Source organism: Rhea pennata, chromosome 7 (genome assembly GCF_028389875.1).
Source record: "Rhea pennata isolate bPtePen1 chromosome 7, bPtePen1.pri, whole genome shotgun sequence".
NCBI lineage: Eukaryota > Metazoa > Chordata > Aves > Rheiformes > Rheidae > Rhea > Rhea pennata.
The window spans coordinates 15,447,899-15,475,032 of NC_084669.1; the positions used below are offsets into that span (position 1 = coordinate 15,447,899).

The 27,134-nt window shown below is 40.3% G+C and overlaps 1 protein-coding gene across 2 annotated transcripts; it reads right to left on the reverse strand.

The window, feature by feature from the left end:
* Positions 1 to 588: 588 nt before the first annotated feature.
* Positions 589 to 26,746, reverse strand: OGA (O-GlcNAcase). Of its 2 annotated transcripts, XM_062579713.1 has the most exons (16): positions 26,350 to 26,746; positions 22,740 to 22,791; positions 22,285 to 22,382; positions 20,890 to 21,020; positions 19,806 to 19,977; positions 18,203 to 18,301; positions 17,770 to 18,054; positions 17,086 to 17,244; positions 15,312 to 15,922; positions 14,707 to 14,881; positions 11,148 to 11,233; positions 10,179 to 10,283; positions 8,420 to 8,505; positions 7,254 to 7,446; positions 3,648 to 3,807; positions 589 to 2,879 (listed from the first exon to the last, which is right to left on the reverse strand). In XM_062579713.1, the coding sequence occupies exons 1-16, from the start codon at positions 26,534 to 26,536 to the stop codon at positions 2,743 to 2,745; spliced, it is 2,736 nt and encodes a 911-aa protein (XP_062435697.1). In that variant the 5' UTR covers positions 26,537 to 26,746; the 3' UTR covers positions 589 to 2,742. The 2 variants fall into 2 exon arrangements, with proteins under 2 accessions (XP_062435697.1, XP_062435698.1); XM_062579714.1 differs by lacking the exons at positions 589 to 2,879; positions 7,254 to 7,446 and having other exon boundaries at positions 3,739 to 3,807.
* Between the last annotated feature and the right edge of the window lie 388 nt (positions 26,747 to 27,134).

Here is a 27,134-nt window from a genome sequence, read left to right on the forward strand (position 1 = left end):
CATCTTCCTTGGCTATAATTATTGTAAGCAAGAGGCTACTTGCTTTAGCTACTCAAGTGTTCAACTTTTTAAGTCAAATACTCTCCAGCTTCTGTGGACATACAACTGAGGTCAGACTGGAGCTACCATGTTTACCTCTTGCACACTATACGCCCACCTTCAAAATACTTCTCGTTTCTGTCACCTGGTGTTCCAAGTTCCACTTCCCTTTAAACTCAGCAGCTGGCAAGAAAGGAAGAGTGTGAGAGGGGAAATGGGTGTTGCTGCAACAAACTTCACATGGGCTTTACCAGACACTGAAGATCACTTTGACTAGTACTACTCACATATGGGTCAACAAGAAAAATGACTGCAACTCCTATCAAGATTTTCTTTTGGGGGCAGGGAGGAGAGTATTTCTGAAGGGTCATTGAATGCCCACCTATGACAAGTATCAAAGCAGGGAAGTGTCTGCTTTGTAATGGCATGCTGTGCCATCAGAACTAGAGACAAGTTTCTCTGGCATGTGGTTCTGAGGACACACAAACACAATGCTATGTGCACTGTGGAGCCACTTCTGATTCAGGAACCTCATACACAAAATACACATTTCTTATTTACATTCACTTCTCAATTTTTATTCTATTTCTTGCATGGTCTTCAAATACAGTTTTACAGGTCATTTTTTCTGCTACAGATACTGTTGATCTAAAACAGATTAATGAAAGTGGCATTCCAACCTTAATGAAAATTCATAACCATGAAAGATATGTCAACGTATCACTTTACAATCCTAGAATGATGGTATTGGCCTGACATTCCATAGGTTTATACAATTAATTTCTATAATAACAAAGTCATAGGAAGAGAAAATGTGGCAACTCCTTAAAAGCCAAGAAATAAGGCCACAAGCATCCTATGCTGTAATGCTATGAATCCAGATAAAATAAGTTGACTCTGGTATCCATGAAGTAACAAAACTCTCCCACCTGATAAACCAAGGTATCAGCTACTCAACATGCACTCAAAGCTGTATAAAAACTAGTGGCATTCAGCTCTGACTTACATGAAATTTAATAGCACAACCCCGTACCTCTCTCTAAAAATGAAATGAACTTGTTTCAAATTAAATACTTTGCTACCGCATTAAAAAATTGTTCACATTCTGCAAAGGAAAAAAAATATATCTTGTGTGTGACTGCACCAGAAGGCCAAATGCAGCATCTCCTTACAGGTTGCAGACAACATTACTGCAGTCTTAATGCCATTCATTATAGGTTGTATAACTTCTTCAAAGCCTAGGTAGCTGGAAGCTTATATAAGAAACTGAACTTCCTTTGTGCACCATTCAAAAAAAATCACCCAGGAAACTTAAAAAGAAAGAAAAACACAGCTGATGGCAGCAGGTGAAAGGAGCAAGGTACTGCAAGTTGTGTATCACTGGCCAATTACATCTCTGGACACTGGGACTTCTGCAAAATACCAATTTCACCAACGATGCAACTACCCCGCTACCAGATTCCACACCATGCTGATTCCATCACATGGCCAAACATGTCAGACCTGGGTAAAAACATTAAACTCTTGGAACATTTAAAAGTAGGTAACCATTTAAATAATGTGTAAAAATGTGCTTATTGTGGCATTTCTTCTAGAAAAGTTATTTGATACAAACGTGCAGGATTTGAAGACCCTGATTTAATCAAACGAGTACGAACAGGCTTTGAAACACAGACAATGTTCCAAGGACAAATCCCAACTGTGGGCCAGCTCTCTCCCACTCACCTTCCTCCATCCACAATTCTGTGCGAATGCCACCAAAATTAACAGGTTTAGCAGACCACCCCGTGAATCGCTGTTTCAGTCCCAGGAGAATGACGACAGCCTCAAGCAGTGGCAACCTTGCAAGAGAACAAACTGCCATCTGAAGGAACGATCCTTTGGGATCAGCACCCTAACTCAAGATGGTCAGTTTCTAGCCCTGGATATGAGGCACAGTAAAAAAAGGTCAGTGCTGAGGACAGATTCGCTCTCCACTGTGGCTTTACATTATTCAAAAGTGCCATCTTGGACCTAAACCATTTCACTTTTCAAAAGAAAAAGTTACAAAACCGGTAAACAAAAAGTTAGTCAGCATACAGTTAAGTTTATATACACTGAAATTTACAAGTTTTTCATTAAGTGACTTCTGCCACAGACCACTGCACATTTGTCCCTAGCAAAGCACAAAGCTTGAACCAATGGTCATTAGAAGTGACAACAGGTCATTGCTTTATCAACAAGCATAAAGATAGTCAAAAATAGAACTGTAGCTACTTATCTTTAAATCTGCTGATTGACAAGTAATCCCTCCCATTTCTGCAACTCCCAGTTGCACATTCTCTTATATAACAAAGGAACAAAACTGCATCTTTATAGATACTTTTGATAGAGTCCACTATTCTGTCGACACTTGAATGCAGAAACCACATTGCTGACTGAGAGGGATTCCTCCAAGAAGTTATAGCCCATGCAAGATTCCTTGGCACTTCACACAAGACCAGGAGAGGACAAGGTTTCTCTTTGTCAAAACAGTGTTTTCAGCAGCATTATCCTCTTCCAACAAATTACAGTCTGAATGTGTGATGGGTGATTTTCGCATAGCCCCTTCTACCAAGCCGACTTATCGCTGGCTTTGTGTAGCTAGACCATATGAAGATCCCCACCACTACCTGTCCAGCTGTTAAGGGACTACAGTACTGGAACAGTTTGCTGTCAAGCACTTCACAGACTTCTTCCAAGGATAACAACATCCTTTGGAAATCCTTCCATTTTAGCTATTTCAAAACAGCCCAGCTTGCTGTAAAATTCCAGAATTCTTTTATCGTCTGGTCTCACTTCACAAAAAGCCCCACGGGAGCCTGAAGAGGGAAAAGAGAAACAACAGTGTAGGAGAAGAGTTATTACAAAAAAGCACAGGCTACAAATATTATTAGATTCCTCATCTATTTCAACATTTAAACCCAATGAAATCACTGATCCAATTCCAGGTGAAGCATAGTTAGTGCCAAAAAGAGACCAAATTTATGGCAATACAGCTGACCATCCCCTAAAGGGACTACATAATGCAGACATCATCTTGTCAGTCTTAACAAGCCATCTCCCGCTAGACATCTTGTATTTCCCATAAAAACATACTGAAACTCCGTTGTTGGCTCAGAAAACAGCACTACAAAAAGGCATGGAATTGTGCAAGGGAACTGAACTTCAGGTGCACAGTAAGGCAGACAGCCAAGTGTTTCCCCATATTGAAGGTCTTGCTAATTATTCTCCAGCACATACTCTCACACATAAGAAGCATCACTGCCACAGCCAGCAAGGGAAACAAGCACTTGCATGTTGTTCAAAACGCAAAAAGGTGTACTCTCACTGCCAAATTGCTTCCACAGTTCTTCCTATTTTCTGATTTGCAGAATAACTAAAGCAAAAAGCTTCCTTTTACAGAAGACAGTAGCAGAACAGTTAGCTATGTAAAAGCATTTCATTTACCTAAAATAATCCAGGGTGTCAAGTATGACAGGAATCAAGTATCTCAGGCAAATAGAAAACATGTTAGTATTAACCATCCCTAATATCACAAAGCTATTATCCAATGAGGAAACAAAGAATTTCAAGTGCAGGAATTTTACCATTAGCCTTTAGAGAAGAGAGCAGGCAGGCCATCATACTTTTCGCCACACTTGGATCTGTCACTTTTTTGTGGATATCAATCTTTATCAGTGACGGGAAGTTGGCAAGGAACGATTCTGGCAATACTTCTTGCTCTTCGTGAAAGCTTAGCATTATTTTCTGAAGACAATATGGGAAACATAGTTAATCATTATTCAGCTTTTCAATTTCACTCAAATTTCTTAGGAGAGTCTACTTTGCTCAGGAAGTATGCCTCTCGATCAAAACATTCTTCAACTACACCTCTAGTAGTCACTTTGTTCCTTACCTGCTGACTAGCTGTCTGTAGTTCAAATAAAAGGCAGACTATGGAAGTCTGTCAAACTGTCAGAGAAGGAACATAAAACTCCTTGCATGGCTTCTTGGTGACCCGCCCTTCAAGTGAAAACACCCATAAGCCCCAAAAAGTCAAGGTAGTCTACTCTTTACGCTAATCTAGTAACAAAGAGTTTATGCTTGCATGTTCTTTATCTTTGTATTTCACTTCGATAGTTTAATTACAGGTGTTCTATCATTCCACATGTATTCTTTAGCTCACAGTAGCATGGAAACCTCTCTAATGTTCACGCAATTACTTGGTCTTTGTCATGGCAAATTGTTCAGCTGTATCTCTAGGTTGAGACAAGCCTTGTTGATCGCTAAAGGCTCCTGTTGGTCACTAAAAGCTATTGTAACCACCTAAAAAGATCTTTGGAATACAACATCAAACATTAACTTCATGCAACTCACATAGGAATGGAACAGTCAAGTGAGACAACGCTGTGGACAAAGCCTATGTGAAACATACTCAAGTCATTCTTCCTGTTGATTGAGTTTTAAAACTTTCTGTGATGCTGGCTAATGTAAGCAAGCCACCTAACTTTGCTTCTTGTATAGACAAAAGTCATGGTCGTAACAGTCAAAACTTGGACTTTATGACGGTATCAAAACCGAGAATCCATAACATTAGCAACTCACACATTTTGTAGGTCAAGTTCAAATTCAGTCCCCTCAAATCTATAAATTGCCATCTCCCAAACTCTCGCAATGACAGATCAGGTTTTGTTCAAAGTTATTGTTTCAAGCTAGTTCAACCACTTCAGATTTATAACGAAACCTGTTCCTCTGAGCTTTCCTTATTACAGCTGTAACAAACCCAATCCCACAGCAAACGTTCAAAGCTAGACATTCTGGTTTCAAGCACTAAGGGAAATATATAATCAGAAAAAGCAGTTCACATAAGAATTCAAAGAGAGAGAAAACAAGTTGGAGAAGAAAGGTAAGGTGAAGCTATGGAACAATCCAGCATCAGAGACAATGCATTCATCTCCTGCGATCGGCAACTAGTCTTGGGAAAAGTGGATATTAAACTTACCTGACAGGAATCTGGGAGGAAAAAAAACAACCAACAAACAAAAAGGCTCACAACAGTATAACGTGGTAGTCAGAGGACTCTACTTATGCTCTGTTTCACAAAAGGGTTTATTTATCCTACAGAATTTGGGCTTCAAGATGTATTAAGTGCACTAGAGAACAATGAAATGTACTAGAAGTCAGCAGTTTGGGTCAAATGACCTGAAAAGTATGGAACAGCTTTCAAACCAAAGTGGAGACTGGGATTATCAAGAGGCAAACAGTATAAAAAGTAAATTAAACCAATTCTATTCTGTGAGAAAACTTCTCCTTTCCTGATCTTCAATAATGATACTCTGAGTAGTTATTGAGGGTTCATTGCTTTCCTTTATAATGCCAAAAGGGTAAACAGAGAAAACTCCGAAGTATCTATTTCGATTGTTAAGCACAGGACAAGTCCTCTGCTTTGCAGAGGACATCCCTCAAACAAAGGGTCTACAGAAACAGCATTTTTGTGGGGCATTGTACTAACAGTAAAAATCCAGTGTGATGTACCAACAGCAGAAAATGCTTTTCTGTACTTATTACTTATTCTTAGAAATCTGAAAGGCAAAGCTAGTTCATCAGCACAAAATACCTTCTGCTTTCTCTCTCTCTCTCTGAAGTTTGGCTTTAAACTTCTGGAAATCAATACTTCTCCTCTACTGAACATACTAAAGCTTTGCTGTGTTTAATTTGATTGCTTCATACACACTAGCTAGCTCTGCTTCAAAATCTGAATTTGCTTATTTAAATTTGAAAGTACACTACTATACAAATGCAAGAGAAAGAAGTCACAAAGCCTCTAGACTATAGAATTAGCTCCACTTCAATAGCAGTATTAGAGGAAATATTAAGACACCTTCTAGTCCCACCCACACTGGAACATAAAACATTTGAAAGAACACTACCTGCTGTAAGGCACTTCCTATGTACTTCCCTTTTCCCTCTCTAAACATGCCTAAAAAGTAGTAGCCAGTTTTCACAGAGTGACAAACACCTCATTCAATTTTCAGGAGGCTTTGCTTGCGGGAAAGCCTGTGCTCTCAGACCCACAACCTGCATTAAGACTGTCTCCATCTTAACCAAATGAAGCAAGAACACATTGGCAAATCCTAGAGGTCAGTCCAGATCCAAGAGATTTGCCCTGGGCTTGCTGGCAGGGGACTTCGACAACCCAGCAGTCTGATGACAGCCTTTGTATTTGGGCAACTTATCAGAGAATACTTTTTGGAACGGTTTGCCTTTCCTCAAAGCAGCTGATGCAACTGCTCATTGCCCCGGGCTCCCATGTGACATTCCATTCAGATGCTCTTTCCACGCAACCAACACATCTGGCAAGCATCTGAAGCCTATAGTACCACCAGGCCACAGATAAAAGATTTTGTGTTTTTTTCTTGAATGAAGGAAGGGCTCCTAATTCTTAGAGTAACATGGACTTGTCATGATCACCATTTTTTTTCCAAGGTCTGAGAGGGAAGAAGAAAGTGCTGCTGCTTCTGTGTCTGCTTCTACTAGAGCTCTGCCCACAGCTGCTTCAGCAGCTAAAGCATATAGGCAACTGCCAACATCTCTTGTTAAGTAGTAGGCAAGCTTTTCTTGATGAGAACGCAACAGCTACAGTTTAAGTATTTCTGACACTTCAGTAATACTCTGTTTTTGTAAGGTCTTCCATAATAATTCAAGATACTGATTCTTAGCAATTGCTATTTTATACCATTTACAGCCATCACACTGCTCAAGGTTTGAGCATCTAGAACTACCTTGCACTTCAATTTGTTTCGTGTACTTAAATATGACTGTCAAGGGTTAGTCTTTCTTGGAACATGGGGAAACTAATAGCTGTTAGTTTATTTTCATAATGCAATCTTCTCTAGATTAATGTTTGGTGGTTTTGGTTTGAAAGCTCCTGTCACTTAAGTTTCAAGAGGTCATCACATACATAGTGCACCGATTAATACTGAAGTACATCTCATGGGTGTGTTACAGCACACAGCTGTATCTGATTTGTGATGGACAACTTTAGTATCACTATGTAACAGGTCAGACACTACACCCATCAAACACTTCAGAAAAATGCAAATATTGAATTACATGGAAGCACAATATGCAAAAAAAATCCAAAGACTTGCTTTAGAAAAAAGAAGAGGAATGTAGTTCTGCATACAATCCTGGTCTTGTGTGTGTATACTAACCTCTGCTTCAGATAGCTCCTTGTCACTGTTTGGTTTAGTATATTTCTCTTGCATGAAAGGGATCCAAGACATTTTGCATTTTTTAATGAAGGGAGTCACATCAACTGTTCCTAAAGCATAGCCACATATACCATCCTCATCTTCTAAGACAAAGCAGTAATCCAGGCTGAGAGTGAGCAGCCCTCCCACTAACCTGTGGAAAGCAGCATTGAAATTCAGTCAAAAGAAGGTTACTTTGAACAAATAGGCTCACACATTCTAGAGGAAACTCTGGGGTCATCCAAAGAAGCAACAGAGTCCTCCAGTGATGGAATTAGTTTCTAGAAAGTAGTAATTAACAGGCTGATCAGACATCACAACTCAGAGTTGAGCAATTTCAGCAGCTCAGGATCCCACAATCTGATTCTACACACACAGTGCTTCTGACCCACGAGGCAGACAAATTTCCTTCACCTTCTGCTCTCAATCTCTCTGCTGCCATCACCTCCCTGTTCTCCTATTTTCTCCATCTACTTTGTATTATCAGTTGCTAGTCTTTTCTTAACTACTTCCCTGTCACTGACAGGGTAGCCTCTTTACAAAGTTCTATCTTAATAAAACATTCACAAGACATAACAAATGCCCAGCAAGCTCATGCTACAGCTCAATGAATTTAATCTGTTTCTATACTGCTTTTAATCTCATCTCACTTGTCACTTTTTAAATGTTTGTACAGGTAATATACAGCGTGTATTACTGACCAAACTCAGGCAGCTGGCTGTCAGAAAGGTCCTCACAAAAATGTAGTTATTTGAAGAAAACAAGCTAACTTGGAAAAAAGAACATCAGAGGACAACTACAGATGACAATTACAGACACTCACATGATACGATACTTCAAATAATCTCAAATAGAATATCATCATGAACAGGTTTCATAACAGATTTCAGCTGAATCTTTTTGCTAACACTTCACAACAGGTGACAGGAGCACAAACTGAGCTGTAACTGTTAATGGTATCTTTCAAAAATCAAGGAAAGAAACTCATTTTCTAATGGCTGCAAGACAGTGGGTTTTTTTAATTCAAAGTTTTAACCTTCCACCCTCAGCATTTCTTATTCAAACTGCATACAATATTAAGACTTCATCTTTCAGAACCACCTCTGTCATTCATTCTTAATACATACTTGTCTCCAATTAAGTCTGGTAAACTGTGGAAGGGTTGATCAGCTCCATCAGCATACATTTCTCTGCAAATCTTATATACAGAAGCCTAAAAAGAGAGAAGAGATGTTTGTCTTTTTCACAAGGCAACAGTCAAATCCAAAAGTTAACAACTTTGTTTTAGACAGATTTCACTAATACCTCAACTTGAACCTACTACTGGCAGGCATTTAAGTTACACGGAACAAAAGTATACATTGACAAGAATGTCTTCCCCCCTGCTCCCCACCCCCAACCCAGCTCTTAAAAGAAAAGCTGCCTGTCAAGAACACAGTGTTTAAGTGCAATGACCAGGAAAGACAGGCTGGAGATCAACTTCATACATGTCATAACAACACAATTCCTTTTCCAGATTTCGAATGTTTGAGTGGACCTGCTTCCTATTTAACTAAAGCAGAGGATAGATGCATCCTGATGGCTTTCTTCAAGATAAAAGGCTTTTATTGCCCTTCAGCCATAGCAGCTAATCTCTTTAAAGAACAAACTAAGTCACATTTTAAATGAGAGAGACTTCATGTTTCATCAAAACAACTTTCCATTTGGCCTTACATAAAAGTCTCCTTACATAAAAAGAAGACTTCCTCTCAGAAGAGATATTCTTTATGACTGAGTATTTTAGTTGCATCACCAACTGCTTAAGTGGCTTAAAAATACCAATTCCATTGCTTATAAAAGAACAAACCAGCTCAGGCACAGTCCTGCATTAAGAGACGGACAGGACAGCACACAACAAAGCTAGCTTAAAACTACTAGGTAAAAGACATGTCTTCACATGATAGGCTGGTCTTTCTGGTGGGCTTCAAAGTTAAGAATGATTCGAAACATAAGTATCTAGGTTGAGTTTGCAGCCATTCAAAAGAAACATTTCATCTCAGTGTAGCTGCAGAGCAAAATTTAAGCTACATTAATCCTTACACTGTTAAAATTTTTACCTATGAAGGGTGTTTACTAATTCTGAGTATCACTTTAAAGTATCCTCTTGCTAAGATAGTGCAAGTGAAATTGCGCTTGAGATCTGCTCAGGGACAGGGAGGGGAAAAGGAGGAAAAAAGAACCTCAAAAAAACAAACCACCCCCCCCTCCAACAACCCACACCTCATTATCAGTAAGGAATTCATGGTTTGAAGATATCAGCCTCTCCAAAACAAATCTGATGTAAACTTCTCAGTCTGATTTTTAGAATGGTTTTTAATATAAGTAAAAAAAATTAAGTGTGGCAGAATTAGAATGGACAATTATCACATCTTACAACTACATTTTGAGATGCAATATCGATTCAAAGGCACATGCTACATGCAACTGCTAAAGTTCTGCCCATAAACATCTGAGAATACCATTAGATATCAGAAAAATCACTGAGTGAACAGATATACACACACAGCCCCTAAGCTCAGCATACAAGCATACTGCTTGTGATTGCACTGCGAGAATTCTACTACCATCACGGAACATTTTTTAGTTCACCTTTCAAAAATAGGGAAAGGGCTCACACACTGAAAAAAGAATTGGAAATCAAAATGTGGGTATAACTATATTATTGCACAGCAGATTGTTGAACCCTAGGCAAGTCACAAGCTCTGCTTTCAGTGAAGCTTGCTGCTTGTGCAAGATGTCAGGACATTTGTTTTCTTAGGAAATGAAGGGACTCGGTAACAGCCATATTTCATTGCCACAAAATGAAATACATCGTTAACAACAAAGGCAAGTGTCAAAAGAAGTTACCTCATCTTTAGGAAAGTAGGGTCGTATGGTGTACACTTTGGACGTGGGCGTTAATGGAGGTGGTTGAAAAAAGAGGTCATTTGCCCCATCAATAGGCAGCAAGCGCTGTGAAAACAAAATATTCAATATAAGTGCATGAACAACAAAAGCCCATCACTCTTGGGTGTGCACTGCAGACTCCCACATTAACATTTGCTACTGCAGGCACCCCAGAAGAAGGTGGGGTTGGTATGCTTTACAAATGCAAAGACCTCATCTGAATAGAAAATATCCAATTGGTGTTTTAAAATATACAATTGAAACAGCACATTAATGAGTCTGTTAATCTTATCTGCTTTAACGTACTTTTACCAATCATATCTACACTGTCTCTGTATAAGAACATAGAATGTCAGGAGGAAAGGTTTGGTCTGAAGAGGGTTAACTGGCCAGAGGAGACGCTTTATCCCAAAAGCAATGCGCTGATTCAATTTGCTGCGCGCAGAGCACCTGTGAGGGGGAAAAGTATAGCACTTGAAAAATCCATGAACAAATTCGAACATGGTATAAACAGATTTAAGGTTATTCCCCAATTGAAACCTTTCGAGCAAAATGCATTATAGCTTCATTTAGAGAGGAACCAAAATTTGCACTGCTATCCCTTTTGCTCATGGAATTCCCATCGGCAGACAAGCATGCGCGCATTGTGCAATTGCGGGCGCAGATAAAAATGCTGTGCGACCTGCAAAGAAACAATGTGAAATGTACAACTAAAGCCGCTGCGCTTCGCATGCGCGTGGGACAGGCAGCATCTCCTTGAGAAATTACTGTAGAAAGGGGAGGAAAATTATTTTAAACCAAGCTGTAAGGCTAATGGGCTTTGGACCAGAAAGCCTTCGGCAGACCAATCCTTCCAGACCTCTGATGTGCAACAAAAGGTTTCTCATAAAACAAAGAAAATGTCATTCAGTTGTGAAGTCATATTGATACCTGGAACTCTCCTGCTAGACCACCTCTAAAGGCCCAGGGTTCTTGGTCTCCACTTAAGAACTGTGCTGAAGATTGACTACGACACCCTGTTGAGATCAGATCCAAGCGGAGAACGTTACGAGAAGGGGGATTTCCTGGGTGTCTAACATGTCCAAACAGCTAATACACACTTGTGGAAAAAGCTCTCTAACTGAGCTATAATTCAGGGCTTTGGGGGAGGCTGTAATAATGTATGATTTGTAAAGATTTAGTGCTCATGCCCTAATTGCAGCATTCAAGTTTTTGTTCGTGTAACAAACTACAGAGCAGGTGAGGTGATTATGATAAACACACCTCGTTCCAGACTTGAAGGCATGAGAACAGTGCCATGTACAATTACACAAGCTTCTCAGTGTACATTATTTTGGTTGTATATTTGTGGTGGAAGCATTTGTTTTGTCTACAAGAAGAGCACATCTTGGAAGTCACATGGCTTAATAGCTACTATTGTAAATTGAAGCAGCTGAAGACCAAACAAATTCCATTATCACAGCCCCTTGAAAAAAGACTGGACCTTTCTGAAGTCACATTTTAGTACTGATTGTTTAAATCTTGTCAGAAAACTAGAAATGGCAACAAATGCAGAGTCTGGAACAGTTAAGGCAGCCAGGAAAGCTGTACTAATCGGTGTTCTTGCAAGAGACTGAACAGACTTGCATAATCCAGGCCATACCTTTACAATACTGCTGGCACATTTAAAAGCTAAGTAGTGTTAACTAGAATTAATTCAGTTTAACTAGTATACCCTGTTGGCCACAAATAACACTAGCTTTGTTCTTTAGTGTCCTCGTTTTTCCTCCTCAAGTATATCAGATACACCGGGGTTCCTACTGATCTACCAGCCACAGTAGGCCCACTGAAGCACTCAGCTTTAGTTTGTATTTGCTTTAAAAAGAAACTTCCGTTAGTTGTTTGACTTTCAATACTGTTCCACTAGTAGGGCATCCCAGTCTTTAACAACAAGTAATATATATGACACCTCTGACAGACAGTATCCGGAGTGGAGATTTCAACTACCCGCCTAGTTTTCTGACAAGACAAGCAGCGCAAATACTCTTTTCCTTTTGTGGACAGCAATCTACTTCCTGTTCAAGTAACAGTCTCAGATCAGTACAAACAAGTATGTTGTGCTAGTCAGAGAGTCCCAAAGTGTGCCAAGTTTGACATTTGTGACAGTTTAGAAATACTTCTTAAAAATAACACTACCCTAAATATGGTAAATTTCAGAAATGATCCAAAAATCAGGATTTTAATTTGGTTTGCTCCCACATTTTAGAATTCTCATGTAAAAAGATACCCTTCACAAGGAAATTTAGTCAGCAACTTGGAAGACAGTATCTGTCTCTCCTTTGAGACTACAACTTAACTAGCACTTCCAATCATTAAAGAGCTGCGTGAATGAAGAGCTGTATAAACGAAAAACATAGTTAATGCCTTAGTCGCTGCGCAAATGTGACTTCAGTTCATGTCTATTGCACAGCTAATCTATCTGAACTGCCTCACAGACAAAACCTTTCCATTTTAATTAATTAATGACGACGCGCTGTGAACATCTGGCGCTGTCCATCCAATAGCAGTAGAAACTTGTGCTGAGGATTCTCCCATCTGTACACAATGGGGAAGAAGACAATAGAAGTCGTTAGTAATCCATAGTACTGTACAGCCACACTAATTTAAGGGACTGAATGCTAGCTGGACTTGGGAGGAGAGGATAAGAAAAAGAACTTTCAGTGGACCATTCAGCACACTGTTGTGAAAACTCATTTGTTTGGATTTGTAGCATTCTTTTATAATATATCTTTTATCTGATATCTTGCTCTGTATGCATTTACACTAGTTATAATATGCAAGCTAAAGATCAAAATCTCTCTCACAAAAGCATAATTAGCATAAGGCTATTAAACTGCATGTTAAAAATTCCTAAAATTAGTTTTTAACTATCTAATGCCAGCTTGAGTAGTGGAACAGAACAGTACCAGAGTTAACAGAGCTGCAATTTTCAATTGTGAACCACTCCAAATATTTGGTGCATTATTTAAAGACTTGGACCCAACTTTATGGGGACTTTGAAAACACAGTTTCCAGCTGATATCAGGGAAAGCAGTAAGTAGTTCAGCAATTCCAAGATGAAGTCTTAAATTGGGCCTTCTGTGTTTAGAGACATTACTAAAATTAGTGTTCCCTTTAAAAAGTTTCAGCCTAGATTTTCAAACAGATCAAGTTAGCAAAATGAGAGCATACTTTCTGGTTAAAAGTCAACACACAACATGAACAGCAAGTTGAGGAAGTTGTGTTATACTAGTCTTAAAAATGCAGAAAATAAAACCTTTTGAAACAGCACTAGGCACATATATTAACATACTAAAATGCTACTAAGTTTTGTTCCCAAGCTAATTTTCTTCCCTGTGCTTTGCAGAAGGGCAGTCTTAAAAGCTCATCTCATCAACCACACATAAAGATCAAATATTTAATCAGCACAAAACATGGAAGTTGCAGAGCAGGCACTGACTTCATGATTTAGCAAGTCTTCTCTATCCCTACACTCTACAACTATTTAAGCCTGACAGTGTTTTAAGAGTATGATTTAAAGACAATCCAAACACTAGAACTAGACCAAGGCTGTGTAATGGTTAACCACTGCGAGGTTTGTGACAGCTACAAAAAGTGCGACAGTGTGACCATCAGCATTGCTGCCTGCTGTGTATGTCAAGCAAGTCCACAGCGTATTCCTTATAGTTGAATTGACACCTGAAAGTGAAACGAGGTCACTAGAATTACCAGGGCCATGCTGGTGCTATCTGCCAACTTAGAACCCCCCCAAAAATCTTTCACTTAAAAAAAAAAAAAAGGCAAAAAAAAAAAAAAAAAGTGTTTCAAGATCTGATTAAGTCTCAGACTAAATCTGTCTAGAGAGCTCCGTAATTTCCACCCACTCCAAAAAAATACATAAAAAAAGAAAGCCATTTGGAAGTGCTTAAAGGAAACAATTTTGCACCAGAATAGCCTTATGCTAAAGCTCGCATGCGCACAGGGCTGGGAGGATCGGCTTCCTCTTGGCCAGGCCCATTGAAAGGTCACTTCTGCAATTGTTCTGTTAAAGACAGCAATAACATTATCAAGACAGAGCAAGCAGCAGATGGCTGATGTGGTCACATTTCGTACTGTCATTTCCAATCATGTATCAGGATATCCAAGGAGCTACACGGTATAGTCCAGTGTGCATTCAGTCAGAGTAAGTTAAAGTAAACACTTACGTGTCAGATGAGATTCAAGTTTCATTAGCCCAAGAAGAAAAATCGAGGTCTCCAATCTTAAGCATCCAGCAGATATCACTTAATACCCAAGCAAATTCACAAGTAGTATTGTTTCAAATAGAGAGACAGGAAAACCTTTAAAAGAAGGTCAAACCAGACCCTACATCCAAGGAAAAATATTTGCCTAGTATTTTGTTTTCCTCGTGGGCTAATTAGAAAACAAAAAATATACTATCTGGCATTGTAGTGGCTCCCGATGCACCTACCTAACCACTGCACAAAAGATTTCACCATTGACATAATACTCTTGATATCCCAGACGTAGGAGTACATATCATAAAGGATTGTCCTGTTGGCACAATTGGAGAGGCGAGTGAACATTCCCATCACCAAGCTGCACATCTCTTCAAATTTGGCTGCTCGGTTACGCCATTCTTCTATCTACAGATGGAGGCAAAAGATCCACAAGGTCAAACACAACCTTCTAGAGAGAAGAGAAACTCTAGTAAGAGGAGGACTACACAATTCTGTATTTCATTTTACCAGCATGGACTACCATACTACACGCATTTGTATTCTCTACTGCTGTTATAACATGTGAGGCCAGTGTGTAGATCACTTGTCAAATGCGGACGCTAGACTGCCTTTATAGCAGTCTACATAGCATAGTCTTTATAGCTACATGGCACTACAGAGCTCAGCACTGGATTCTATGGGAGGAATGGAAATTATTGCGACCCGTAGTCAATTACACACCAGCCATCAGCTTCTAGAAAATGAAATACCATTCTTCATTTACAGACAACAGATGAACATTGCTCACAATTTAACGATTTAAAAGGAAAAAAAAACAAGATTACATCACACTCACTTTTTCAGCATCCTTTCCTTTGCAATTAACACTGACAACACTGCTATTTGCTCTGAGCCACTGGAATTCTCTCAGCATCTGTGCACCTTTGGGCCCGTGTTCATAGGGAAGGTAAAATAAGTCAGCAAGAAGCTGCAAATCCTCTAAAGTCACTGGTTCTACTGTGTAGAGAGGCTTTTCATTCGGCCCAGGCACAAACTGGTCTTTATTTATTTGCTCATCAGTCTGCATAGGAGCTACGTCACTACTGGAGTCTTCCTGCATAGACATCTCTGGGGACTTAGATTCAGCTATGCTCTCCTTATCAGTATCCATCGGTTTCAATTCCTCTGCCATCTTCGCTTCAGCGATATCTGTCAGTATCTGATTAGCATTCTTGTCTGCGTCATCTTGTTTTTCCACTACCATGTCCATCGGTTCCTCATCAGACTGTTTCTTCTCTTCCTCCTTTACCAGTGCTGGGGATTCGCTGCTCAGTGCTGCCCCCTGACTCATGATGGGTTCTTGGTAAACTGTGGTAACCACAGTTGCTGCATTTAAAGAGGATGGTGCCACCAGAGGCCCTACATCTCCTACTGTAGTTTTAGCACCACTGTGGGCCACTTGCCTACCTGAGAAGAAGAAGAAACAAGTTTAAAGTTTTCAATATCGGCTAACATTCATCCATGATTTGCAGAAGTCGCTGATCTGAATCTGCTGCCAAGGCATCTGATCAGTGTATCTCCTTTTTGACATATTGCCATTTCACTTCTGTCATTGTAGTTTTAACTACAGACCTTTTATTTCGGCAAGCTCCTCCTCCATATAAGTGATAAGCAATGATAAGAGGAGGAAAAAAAGCTAAATTTCTTAGCATTTACACACTTCCAGTAGCATTTCCAACTATGACACCAGAATAAAAAGCTTTCAAAGCTAACTTTCCTCTCAATCAGCTGACTTGGTAAAGCTTTATTTGGATACAGGGTGCACTTCAAAACAAAAGGATACATGCTTCATTACTTCCATTGCAAAAGTGTTTTTAGTCTGGGGGAGGTAAGGAAACGAAAGATGGTGACCGCTTAACCAGTGCTCCTCACCCAACTTTTTTACTGCGGTTGAGCTTTAGAAAGGTTTCAAACTCTGCAGATATTTAAAGGCTATTGCCTTTACTACACACAAACAGAGTTGGGAGGCAGGAAGAGGTTCTTCCATTTCATCGGTACTTATCAAAGAAGGGCAAACTGACAGGTCCAAACACACAACTGACAGAACTTTACTTCAGATCCCCAGCACCCAGTGCTACCAAAACAAAGGTGTACTAATGCTGAAAAGAGCTGGTTTCTATAGACAGAAACTCAGAAAAATAAACCTAGTTGAGAACAACTGGAGGAACATGGACATCCTCTGGGGCACCACTAATGTTCATAGTTATTTTTGTGAAGTGGATGTTGGATTACTAACTAACTAACTAATAATAAAAAAAAATCCTTCCTACTTTCTCAAGATCCATGAAAGCTTAGTAATAACTGGGATGAGCAAGATACAAGAAAAGAGCCTGTGGATCAGAAGTGCCAAAGGGTCACACTTCAAAGCTGTTTCTGCACTACACTCATATTGTACAATATGAATGTCACTTTTTAAGGTTTCCCCAATAAGAGAAATAGAAAATACTTCCTCTCAAAAGCATATAAGCATACAAATTGAGATCCGTAAAACAGTTTTAATCTGAATGCAAGTCTCGAACATTTAGTCACATTTTTCCACCAACACCAGAATAAAACCAAATCCAACTCACTGCTGTATTGCTGGGGTACTCCAAACTCCTGCAGCCATTCTGTTAAGGCCAACTTCAGAGCCATTTGCGGACTGTAAAGAACATCTGTTTCAATGTCTTCATCACTGCCCTCGTTTTCCAGTTTAATCTGGATAGAAACTGTACTGTCTTCAGTATCAGCTATAGAGACAAGTTGAAAAAAGTTATCACATAAGTTTCATTTAACAGAAATGACACATTAGACAAAACACCCAGAAACTAACAGCCTTACTTTGCAAAGGGCAAGGCATTATATCCTAATTATGTATAATAGGAAACTATGGTCACCACCAATGTAAGCACAGAAACACTATACAGACACTTGATATTCTCGCATTCATTTTCTCTTTTGATCTGAATTGCTTCTAACCAAGCAAGTGATACTCACAGACACTTATGCTGAAGTTATGCCATTCAAAATTGTTTGCTGAGAACACTTTTTACATGGCTGTAGATATACCTCAAGAGTAAGTACTACAGATACTACTCAGGAAGTCAACAGAACAACCTGGATGCTTGTTATCTCTCAGGCTAATTGTCCCACACCAACAGGATAGAAAATGCTAAGTGGTCTTAAAAATCATTGCTACAGGAAAGCTTAGAATGATTAGAAAGCACTAAAACATATATGGTTAAACAAGTGTTCCAGCAGTTATGCATACTTACTCATCACCACATCTTTTCTCACTCCATTCATGTTAGATTTGTACCAAGTTGCAAGTGTGTGAATAGCAACATAATTGGCTTCAAATTCACAGTTTGGATTGGTCAGAACTCCCTTTAGTCGAGGAATGAGCTCAGTTGACCGACCTTTATAAGGCCCAAGAAAAAGCCTCTTTTGATCATAATCATTAGCATGAATATTATCCCAGATAACTGGTGCTCTCCTGATGATCTTTGAAACTTCTTCAATGGACTCTACTGGAATGTCTTTGGATACAACCTTCGGACCTAAGAGTGAAACAGGATAATCAGAAGGCTTTGCATATATTTGAAGATTCATTCCCACACACAAATAGTAGTAGGACTGTTTATTTACTAAATATGTATGATAAATAATATTGACACTGTAACTGAATTCAAAGAATACTGTTTTTACCTGTCCATAAGACATCAATGCCAGGAAGCAGCTTTTCTCCTACAGTCCGTAAATAAGGAGACTGAGCAACATTTGGATAGCAGAAAGTTCCACAGTACTCTGCATCGGGCAAAAAAGAAAGTTACTACTAGCAGAAGGATGCATACGTGTGAAAACATACCCAACTGTTCAATGAACACATTTATCTATCTTGAACATCATCACGTGGCAAAGATATTTCTGTATAAATATATTTCACGGTAAGTATCTTTCATTTTCAACCTGCCATCTCTTAGTTCAACATATTTAATTCTGTTACTGTGAGTAAACACTTGCTCCTCCCCCCCCCTTTTTTTTTTTTTTTTTTTTTTTTAAGTCTTATCCCAGATCTCCACCTCCATTCTCCAGTCACCTTTCTATTCTATGCTCAGAAGGGTTAAATTTACTTCTTAAAAAGACAGGGAAAACACTTGGTAATTGCTTATTCATCAGAAGTACAAGAGAGGAGAGTCTGTTTTAACATTCAGTTAATTGAATCAGTTTTATACAGTTACAACTGCAATATCAAGTAGGCTGTGGCATTAAGAAGTCACAATACAACTAAAAGTTGGCATGACAGGGGAGAAAGTAAGGCAACTCTATAGCATTGAGAAAATACTACCCTTCTAGAGAGAAACCTCAATATTGTTAAAAAAGCACCAAAAGGCTAAAGTACAATTAAAAAGACTATTTATATTAGTGCTTCTTAGAATAAAGACTAAAGAAAAAGAAAGGAATTTATTTAAAATCAGACAAATACCAAAATCTGGAAAAAAGCAAAATAAATCCCCTAAATAGAAGTGCAGGCTCCAACAGACTGTGCAAGACAACTAGAAACGCTGAGACTGATTAGAGTGCAAATAGTTAAAACAGAAGATAAGGTTCTTTGAAGTTAAAGATGAACACTGCAACAGAACTAAACTAACACAATATAAGGGGATGAAGGAGTAAGAATGACGACAACATTGCTCTTCAACTAAATTTTCCTTTCATCAGTCAACATCACTGAAGAGACCAATATTCTTCCTTACGATGAAGCATTCTGAGATACAGGGGGAAGCTCACAAAAAAAAAAAAAAAGACCACACCTAAGTGAGAGTCATGTGATTTTCCAAGACACTCAAAAAAGTAACTGACTACTGAAAAATCTTATTAAAAGAAAATCTTACTAAAAAGAAAATTCTTATTAAAAATAAGTACTACTGAAAAAAGTGATCATAGTAAGTGCTGTAACTATGTTAAGAAAATTCTAAGTAACTAATAGCTATCCAGGTAAGAAATCAAGGAGTAAACAGACTTTGGTACAAACAAAAAATAGAAGTCTCTGTTTAACCTTGTTTCTAGCTCAGACTTCCAGCATCATTCTATAGTGCTGCTTTCCTAAGCAGGCATTAAGCCTTTCAGAGATGTGTATATCTCTGGCATATCCTCTAGGTTTAATTACTTAAATTTTAATAAGTCAGTTCCCTCCAAACTAGCCAAAACATTCTTTAAAGAGTGATAATATACCAAATCAACCTTTCAACCAACAATGGCCTCCTTGGTTCATGTTAAGATTTAACTGAACTATTCATATTGTTTTTACCTGTAGGACAGAACAGGAATGTGTCTGGTTCTCCTAGATACTGGTAAATTTCATTTGTGATCGAGACCTGTGCATGAGCAAAGGAACTAAAAACTTCTTTGTCTGCTGCACACATGTTGTGATCAATATCATCAAACAGCAGTGCAAAAGATCTGCAGCCAAACTGGGAAACCTAATGTAAGAGATGAGGAAAAAAAAATAAGTGAACCATAGAAAATTCTAAAGCTACTTTGCCTTTAGAAAAGGATTGAACATCTCAAAAATCAGAACCATTTCATTTGATGAATCATTATTCAGTTTATAAATTTGTAGCCTAAAATATTCTCCCCAAAGTGTATCATATCTATACAAAAGTCTAAGCAAATCCACGCTATCTTATTAACTGTACAGTGCCAGAGCATGAGAGCTGCATGTTGCATGTTTGAGTATTTCCATTTCCACAGTGTAGACTGCAAATTCGAGATCCTCTCCAAGAAAGAAAAAACTACAGGAACTGGGGAGGGAGAGTATGAGAAGCAAGACAGGTTTTGGCATCTATTCACAATGAATGCCTGTCTCTGATCCACCACTCTGCTCTTCTCAAAGATGCCTCTAAAGACTGGCAATCAGTTTCAGTTTTTGCAATCCAAACCTGATCTCACCACAGACACAGCTGGGAAAGAGCTCACTCACTAGCAGCTTTTGGACAAAAACAGGAGTTAATTATGAGAACCAAAGCAGTACACACATGTCAAGTCTGCCTCTAAAGGCATTTACTGTGCATTTCTTGCTCTAGAAATGCATCTTAGCTCCAGGGCCATAACATACTTTGGAGACAAACTCACAAAAAAGGCTTCCAGAAAATGGTAGAGGGTCAGATCTCCTACTTATCTAGATGATCACTGACCATTTGTACAATACAACCTGAACGCTTGTTTCCTCAGAATATGCCCATTTGTATTGTTCTCAGAGGTGTCCAAAATAATGCTGACACTAAACATATTAAAGCTGCTAGTAAAAATAGCAAAAATCTCAGTGTGAGCCAGATACTGGCATTTTCAACCTAAGTAGCACCGTAACTCTAGTAAGTTCATTTAACACTCACTTGGTCCAGTTTGCGTTTCAGTGTGGATACTTCTTTAGGATTGGAGAAAGTGATGTCAAGTCCAGGTGAGATTGCATAGATGAACTCTATTTCATGTTCTCGTGCAGCTGATATTAGTGTCATTAGCTGCTCTAGAAATCGAATTCAAATATTTCAGAAGGGTTCAACAATAAAATAATTATGGTGTCATTATACATAGGTTATAAAAAGGAGATGTCTGTTCTACCACACACAACAAAAAGTATAAACATACAAGCAAGCAAAATAAAGATGAAGGTATCTGCTGCAACTCCTAGAAACTAGTATAGCAAAGAACACCAAAATATTTTCAAGAGTTCTCAGAAATGATGCCAGAAAGAATGTGTTAACTGTCCTGGTACTATTATTTTCTATTTTTCAAATTTTAAAGATACTTGAACATTCTCTTGATTTCAGTGCTGTGTGATAAATATGAATGCACTCTGCTTTTGCAGCATGCACACCAACTGCTTTAAAACTATTAATATTTTTTTCCATTTCTGTCTCACACTAAGGAACAATCCAATGTAGTAACATCATCCTGCATGACTGGTTCATACACTTTTTGTAGGGCTAAAGCTCAGGACACAAGGAAAAGGATGTTTTTAACGTCACTTGGTAGAAGTACTTGCTTTAAGAAACAAACTTGAAATTTAATTCTCCACACAATTAATGAAGACTATTTTTAGAATATTTAGCCACCTTTGTTGCCATTGGCAATAAGCTTCCAGCATCCTTCAGATTATACTTCTACAGTGTTTAAATAACCCCTCTTGGAGGCCACTTTGAATTTCAAGCAGGTATCATGTTTCCCCTCAACTCAAGGAAAAATGATAATCCCATAGGCTAATAAAACACCATATATCCTGTAAAAGCCTGAGGTGAATAAAAAGCCTCACAGCAGCTTACACAGATCTTTATGTTCTGACTAAATAGCCAGAAGCTGGCATTCTCAACTGGTACTCTCTTCATTGAGACAAGCACTTAATGAATCACATAAAGGGCATGCTACTCTCAATCTTTTTTTTTTTTCTTTTTCTTTCTTACTTGAAGAAGTAATTTCTACTTTACAATATGGCCCAGATGATCAAGAGCTAGAGGGATAATTCCAAGCAACTCTTTCATAGAAAGAAGTAAATCCCAGAAGACAGTCTTAAAAGCAGTCGTAGAAATCATCTGTAGAGCTGTACTTAAAAGCAGTAAATCCATGCTTGTACCAAAAGCTCCATTAAATATAGCTGCAGGGTACTCAGAACAGGTCTCACGATTCACCTTTAGAACTGGCTATTGTAATTAAACAGACAAGCATACATAGCAGCAACTAACTCATTTAAAAGCTGCTTACTGAAAATGCAGAGGGGAAATAAAGGCAATTACCTGCTTCTTCCACAGAATACATTTCTCGCCAGAACATCCTGTGCTTGTAGTCATCCTTTGGAGCATACAGGTATGTATTTAGTCCCCATTTCTGAAGTCTATAAGCACAGAAAAAAGGCTTCATTGATAGAGCAATCTACAATCCAGAAACCAGGTGTTTTATTTGATCTAATCCATAGGTGGGTTTTTTTTTGGGGGGGGGGGGGGTAGGGGTAGAGGGAGTGCTTCATTCAGCATTATGTTATACTACTAAATCACTATAACTTCATGTATATCTGATACTGGAAAAATTCAAAGCAGTCAGACAAGATGGAAAGGTGAATATGAACCCCCAGAATACAGATGATATGCAAAAAGCTGCTCTAGGTTAGAACAATAAGTCTGTTCAGACCTAAGTGGAAGATTATGATTATATTGTGATGGAATGCGCTGCAGTGAGAGGAAGCATGACTTGCCTTCTAAAAAGTTCTTTCCTCTGCTCCATAACCCAAGGTCTTCCATAAAATCCTATGGGAAACAAGATTAAAATTGTCCAGTTAGATGTCAGATCATGCCTGTTCTATGAAACATTATATTATAGCCCACCATTTTCTTCCTCTCCTCCAATAAGCTATTTCTGCTACATTCATCAGAAAGCTTCCAAAAGCAGGAAGAAAAAAATGTCTAGAAAACATCACGAAAGTGTAATAACCTCAACTGATCTAAATTTAAAATGAAATTATAACTTATTTAATTTGTTAGGATGTAAAGTCTGATATTTTTTGCCACTGAAGCAATTAATTTTCCAGAATCCAAAAAGAATTCTTGAGCAGATGCCCTTCACAAGTCAGCAATATTGTAAGGGCAAACTGAGCAGTCATAACCTAATTAAACTATCATGCCAGATAAAATCAGAGCTATTTTGTAGGTAACAGCAGTGCTGAAGAACTCTGAAAATACTTACCAGTTCAGAAACGCTTAACTGATGATATAGATCATAGTTCTAAATACCTATATAGCATGTAAATACATATTAAGGTAGATTCACATTAAAAGGTTCCCTAATTTTTATTTCCCAATGCCCACATCTCCGCAAGTTAAAAGTGCATCTTGGAATAATCATACAAAAGCATCTACACAGGTAATTTTAGATACTCAAAGTCATGTACTTTGGAAATTCAATTTTAACTTTTAACTACCTCTCATTTCAAATCTAATCCTTCCATTCTAGAAACATAATACTTTAAAAAGCACTCTCAATTCACCTTTATTCATGTAAATTCACTTAGACTTAAGTGCAAACAGCTCAACCACAAGTGGCCAATTCAAAACAAAGCTTCAGCTTGGCAGTCTGTGCAAAGATCCAAGACTAAAATAACAGTGAAATTTAACAAGCTCTTGTTTTCAAATAGCACGGCCGCTCTAAATGATGAATGATGCTACTAATATACAAAGCTCACAAGAACACAACATCAGTTCAAAGGCAGACAATTTGATTTCCAGAGCTATCCACCACTTTAAATCTGTGAACATTTGGTTTTAAGGAGGCCAAAAAACCTTCCAGCAGCCTTTCAAAACTCAAAGCTGCTGCAAGTGAAGCATTTTCTATATATTAACAAGCCATTCAGTTACCTGTTTAAGTGAACAATACTTGTTTTCATTAGCTCAAAGCAGGCTCAAGTTTTAAAAGATTAGTCTCCTAAAGAGTGATCTTAGACTAACTGGCGCCACGACGTGGCAAAGCTGAGTAACTACTACTTCCCACTAGAACTGCTAAGTGACAAACGGAGGACGATTCAACAGAAGAGCAAACAAAAGAGAGCAGTTGCCAGGCATGAAAACCCATCAGGATTACTTCACCCAGAACAAATTCGTCATTTTCATTAGAGTCACCCAATTCTGTTCAGTGCCAGCGTAAGGCAGCTCAACAACCCAAAAAGGGAATGAATTACTGTGGCACCTTATCGATATCCCCTATGCCTCATAACACATTCAGAAGGCTTTACCATTACCACAGCACTGTTTCAGAGCTAGTGACGAGAACAGAAAGCAGCTAAACAGAAAACTGAAGAGAACACGCTAATCTGAAGTGATACAATAGCTATATTTTCATCTAACATTTCTTAGACTTCTGATGTTATCAGCAGATGACAGCACTTCAATCTTTCTGTCCAACTAAAATCGACTTGTTTTTATACCATCATCTCATGACCATGTGTCAGGTTAATACAAAGTCAATATATCACTGCAAATACTTCATACCAGTTAACACACACTCCATCACTACACACCAGGTTATCCTGAAGCCAGAGCACCAGAACTTCATATTCAGGGCTCTTGTCTTTATTACTCCCAAAATGGTGCATCCAATGTGTCATGCTTTTTACGCTCGTGGAGCGCACACTCTGTATTTCTGCCCAGCTCTTCAGCACTCTTAACGAAAGTCTGAAACACCACTTATTGCCATGCTTGCCCACTTTCCCTCCTTTTCTGCCAACAAATCTAGATTCTCCAACTCATTGCTTTAATCACATCATACCACTACTGTCTTAAATCCTGCCCCACATACCTTCATTTCTGAAGTTAATCTCAGTTATTCCACTCACCCCCATAGCTTCTCTGTGTCACTAAGACTGACATTTTTTGTCCAGTACTGTTTATCTCATCCATCGCAACTGCTTCTTTCCTTATACTTCTCTAATCCTTTTTTTATGTACACATATATTAATATTAGATTGAAAGCTTCTTCAAGTGGGGGCCATTTTCTTGCTTTGCATTACTTGCAGAATGGTCAAGAACATTCATCTTTATAGCAGTTGCACCAAAATATAAAACAAAGATTATCAATAATTTAAATTAAATGACTGGAAAAATGATTATTTTAAGCCAGTGATTTTGGTATTATTTATCCTTGAATGAATAGCTGATCACACAGTCAGGATATACTTGCAGGAGTATGAGAAACTGCATTGTTATTGTCCATGCATACATCTGTTCACTGATCCTAGTCTCCAGAGCTTTCAATCTGAAATCTTCCTTTAGAAACTTTAACAACAAAGCCCAGACATCTCTCTCCACACTGACTGTATGTAAGCCTGAGTAAGTGCTAAAAAACTAAAGACTAAGACAAAAATTAGATCATTAGCTGGGGCTAGTGCACCCAACACAGTGATACTTGTGGCAGCCTAATGGTCTTTTCTTGTTACGATATAAGAAAAGGCATTCTGCAAGCAGAGCATATACTGACTTTGACAAACTGTCTGTTTCACCATTCCATCTGCATCTGCTAACCGTTTTGTTCTCCTCCTGGACATTTATCATAGGTTTAAAAATAATAGTAATTTGGCCACAGGAATTTAGGATAATTCTAAACCAACTATTATGCAGGAAATAAACCATTTCTTCTCTCTGGCTTTCAAGCACCTAACTTTAACCAAACTGTCAAAAACACAAATACACTCTGTAGTAACTGAGAAACGCAAAAAGAGTGCATTTATTTTGCAGCTTCTGCAACAATTGGAACGTTTTAATGCCACAAATATGCCAACAGACAGAAGAGGCCTGTTCTATACTGCAATTAAAAGGGCAAGCTACAACGCCATCGTAGAGAGAACAAGGGAGTACTTAATGCCAGAACAGATGTCTGCGGAGTCACCTATTCCCTACCCAGGAAACTGAGCCTCCGGCACGCAGGAAGAGCATGTACAGCTGGGATAATCGCACAGTAGCTCTGCTCTTCTCCTCCCCCTTCAGACACGTACGAGCAAGCGAGCCACCGCACGGCCTCGGCCCCCGTGAGGGCTGGTGGGCCCGCGGGGGTGGCGGGCCTGCGCGCACCCCGCCAGGCAGCGGGCGCCAAAGAGCGCTCCCGGCTCGAGAGCCGCCTCGCCTCGCCGCCCTCCCTCCCCGCCGCCCGCCCGCTCCCGCGGGGGCAGCCCCGGCCGAAGCCGCGCGCCGCCCGCCTGGCGGAGCGGGCTGCGCAGGGCCCCGCGGCTCCCGGCACGGCGGAGGCAGCCGCCGCGCCCGCCCCCCTCCCGCGTCTCCCGGGGAGACCGCTGCCAGGCCGCCCCCGCCCCCCGCTCTTACCTTCCACGACGCCGCAGAGGAAGCGGCGCGAGCCCAGCGCCGTCTCCGTCTCCGTGTCCGTCTCCTCGCCCCCCGGGAGCGGCGCCGCGGCGGCGCCCGGCGGCTCTAGGGGAGCGCCGGGCACTGCGGCCGGGTTGGGGCTGCCCTGGGGCTCCTCCAGGGCCGCCTGCCCCTCCTTCTGCACCATCCTGCCGCCCGCCGCCAGGGCCCCCGCTCGCCGCGCCGGGCCGGGCCGCACCGAGCGCCCCTTCCCCCCGCCGCCCCTTTGTCTCCGCCGCTCCGGGCCGCCGCCGCCGCTTCCTGTTTACGGGGCCCTGCGCCTGCGCGGCGAACCGGCCCCAACCGGTCGGCGCCGCTCCGCCCGCGGACACGCAGAGGCACCGCGGCGGGGCCGCGCTGCTGCCGCCGCCGCTGCGCGGAGGGACGACGCGGGCCGCCGCGGCCTGGAGCCCGCCGCCCGCGCTGCCGGGACCGCGCGGCTCGAGCAGGAACAACGGACTGAGGCGAGGGAGTTACCTCAGGCAACGGGCAGGAGGCGGGGGGGGGGCGACCAGGGCGCATGCGCGAAACGCGGGAAGGCGCCTGCTGCGCGTGCGCGGAAGGCCCGCGGGGGGAGGGGCGAGGCCGCGACGCTTCAGAGCGGCTGCGCACAATGCCGAGCCGTGCCTACTGCGCATGCGTGATAGGACGCGGGGACGGGGAGAGGCGGCAGTTCAACAACACGCAGGTGCGGGGTGGGGTAGGGCGCAAGCGCCGTGCGCTTTGTGTAGGGAAGCGGCGCCGAG

Coding starts and splice junctions, on each gene's coding strand:
- OGA (XM_062579713.1), bottom strand. CDS start 26,536: ATGGTGCAGAAGGAGGGGCAGGCGGCCCTGGAGGAGCCCCAGGGCAGC. Junction 22,792..26,349: donor CCTCTGCGGCGTCGTGGAAG/GTAAGAGCGGGG, acceptor TGTTTCCCATAG/GATTTTATGGAAGACCTTGG. Junction 8,506..10,178: donor CCTACTTTCCTAAAGATGAG/GTAACTTCTTTT, acceptor CTCTCTTTTTAG/GCTTCTGTATATAAGATTTG.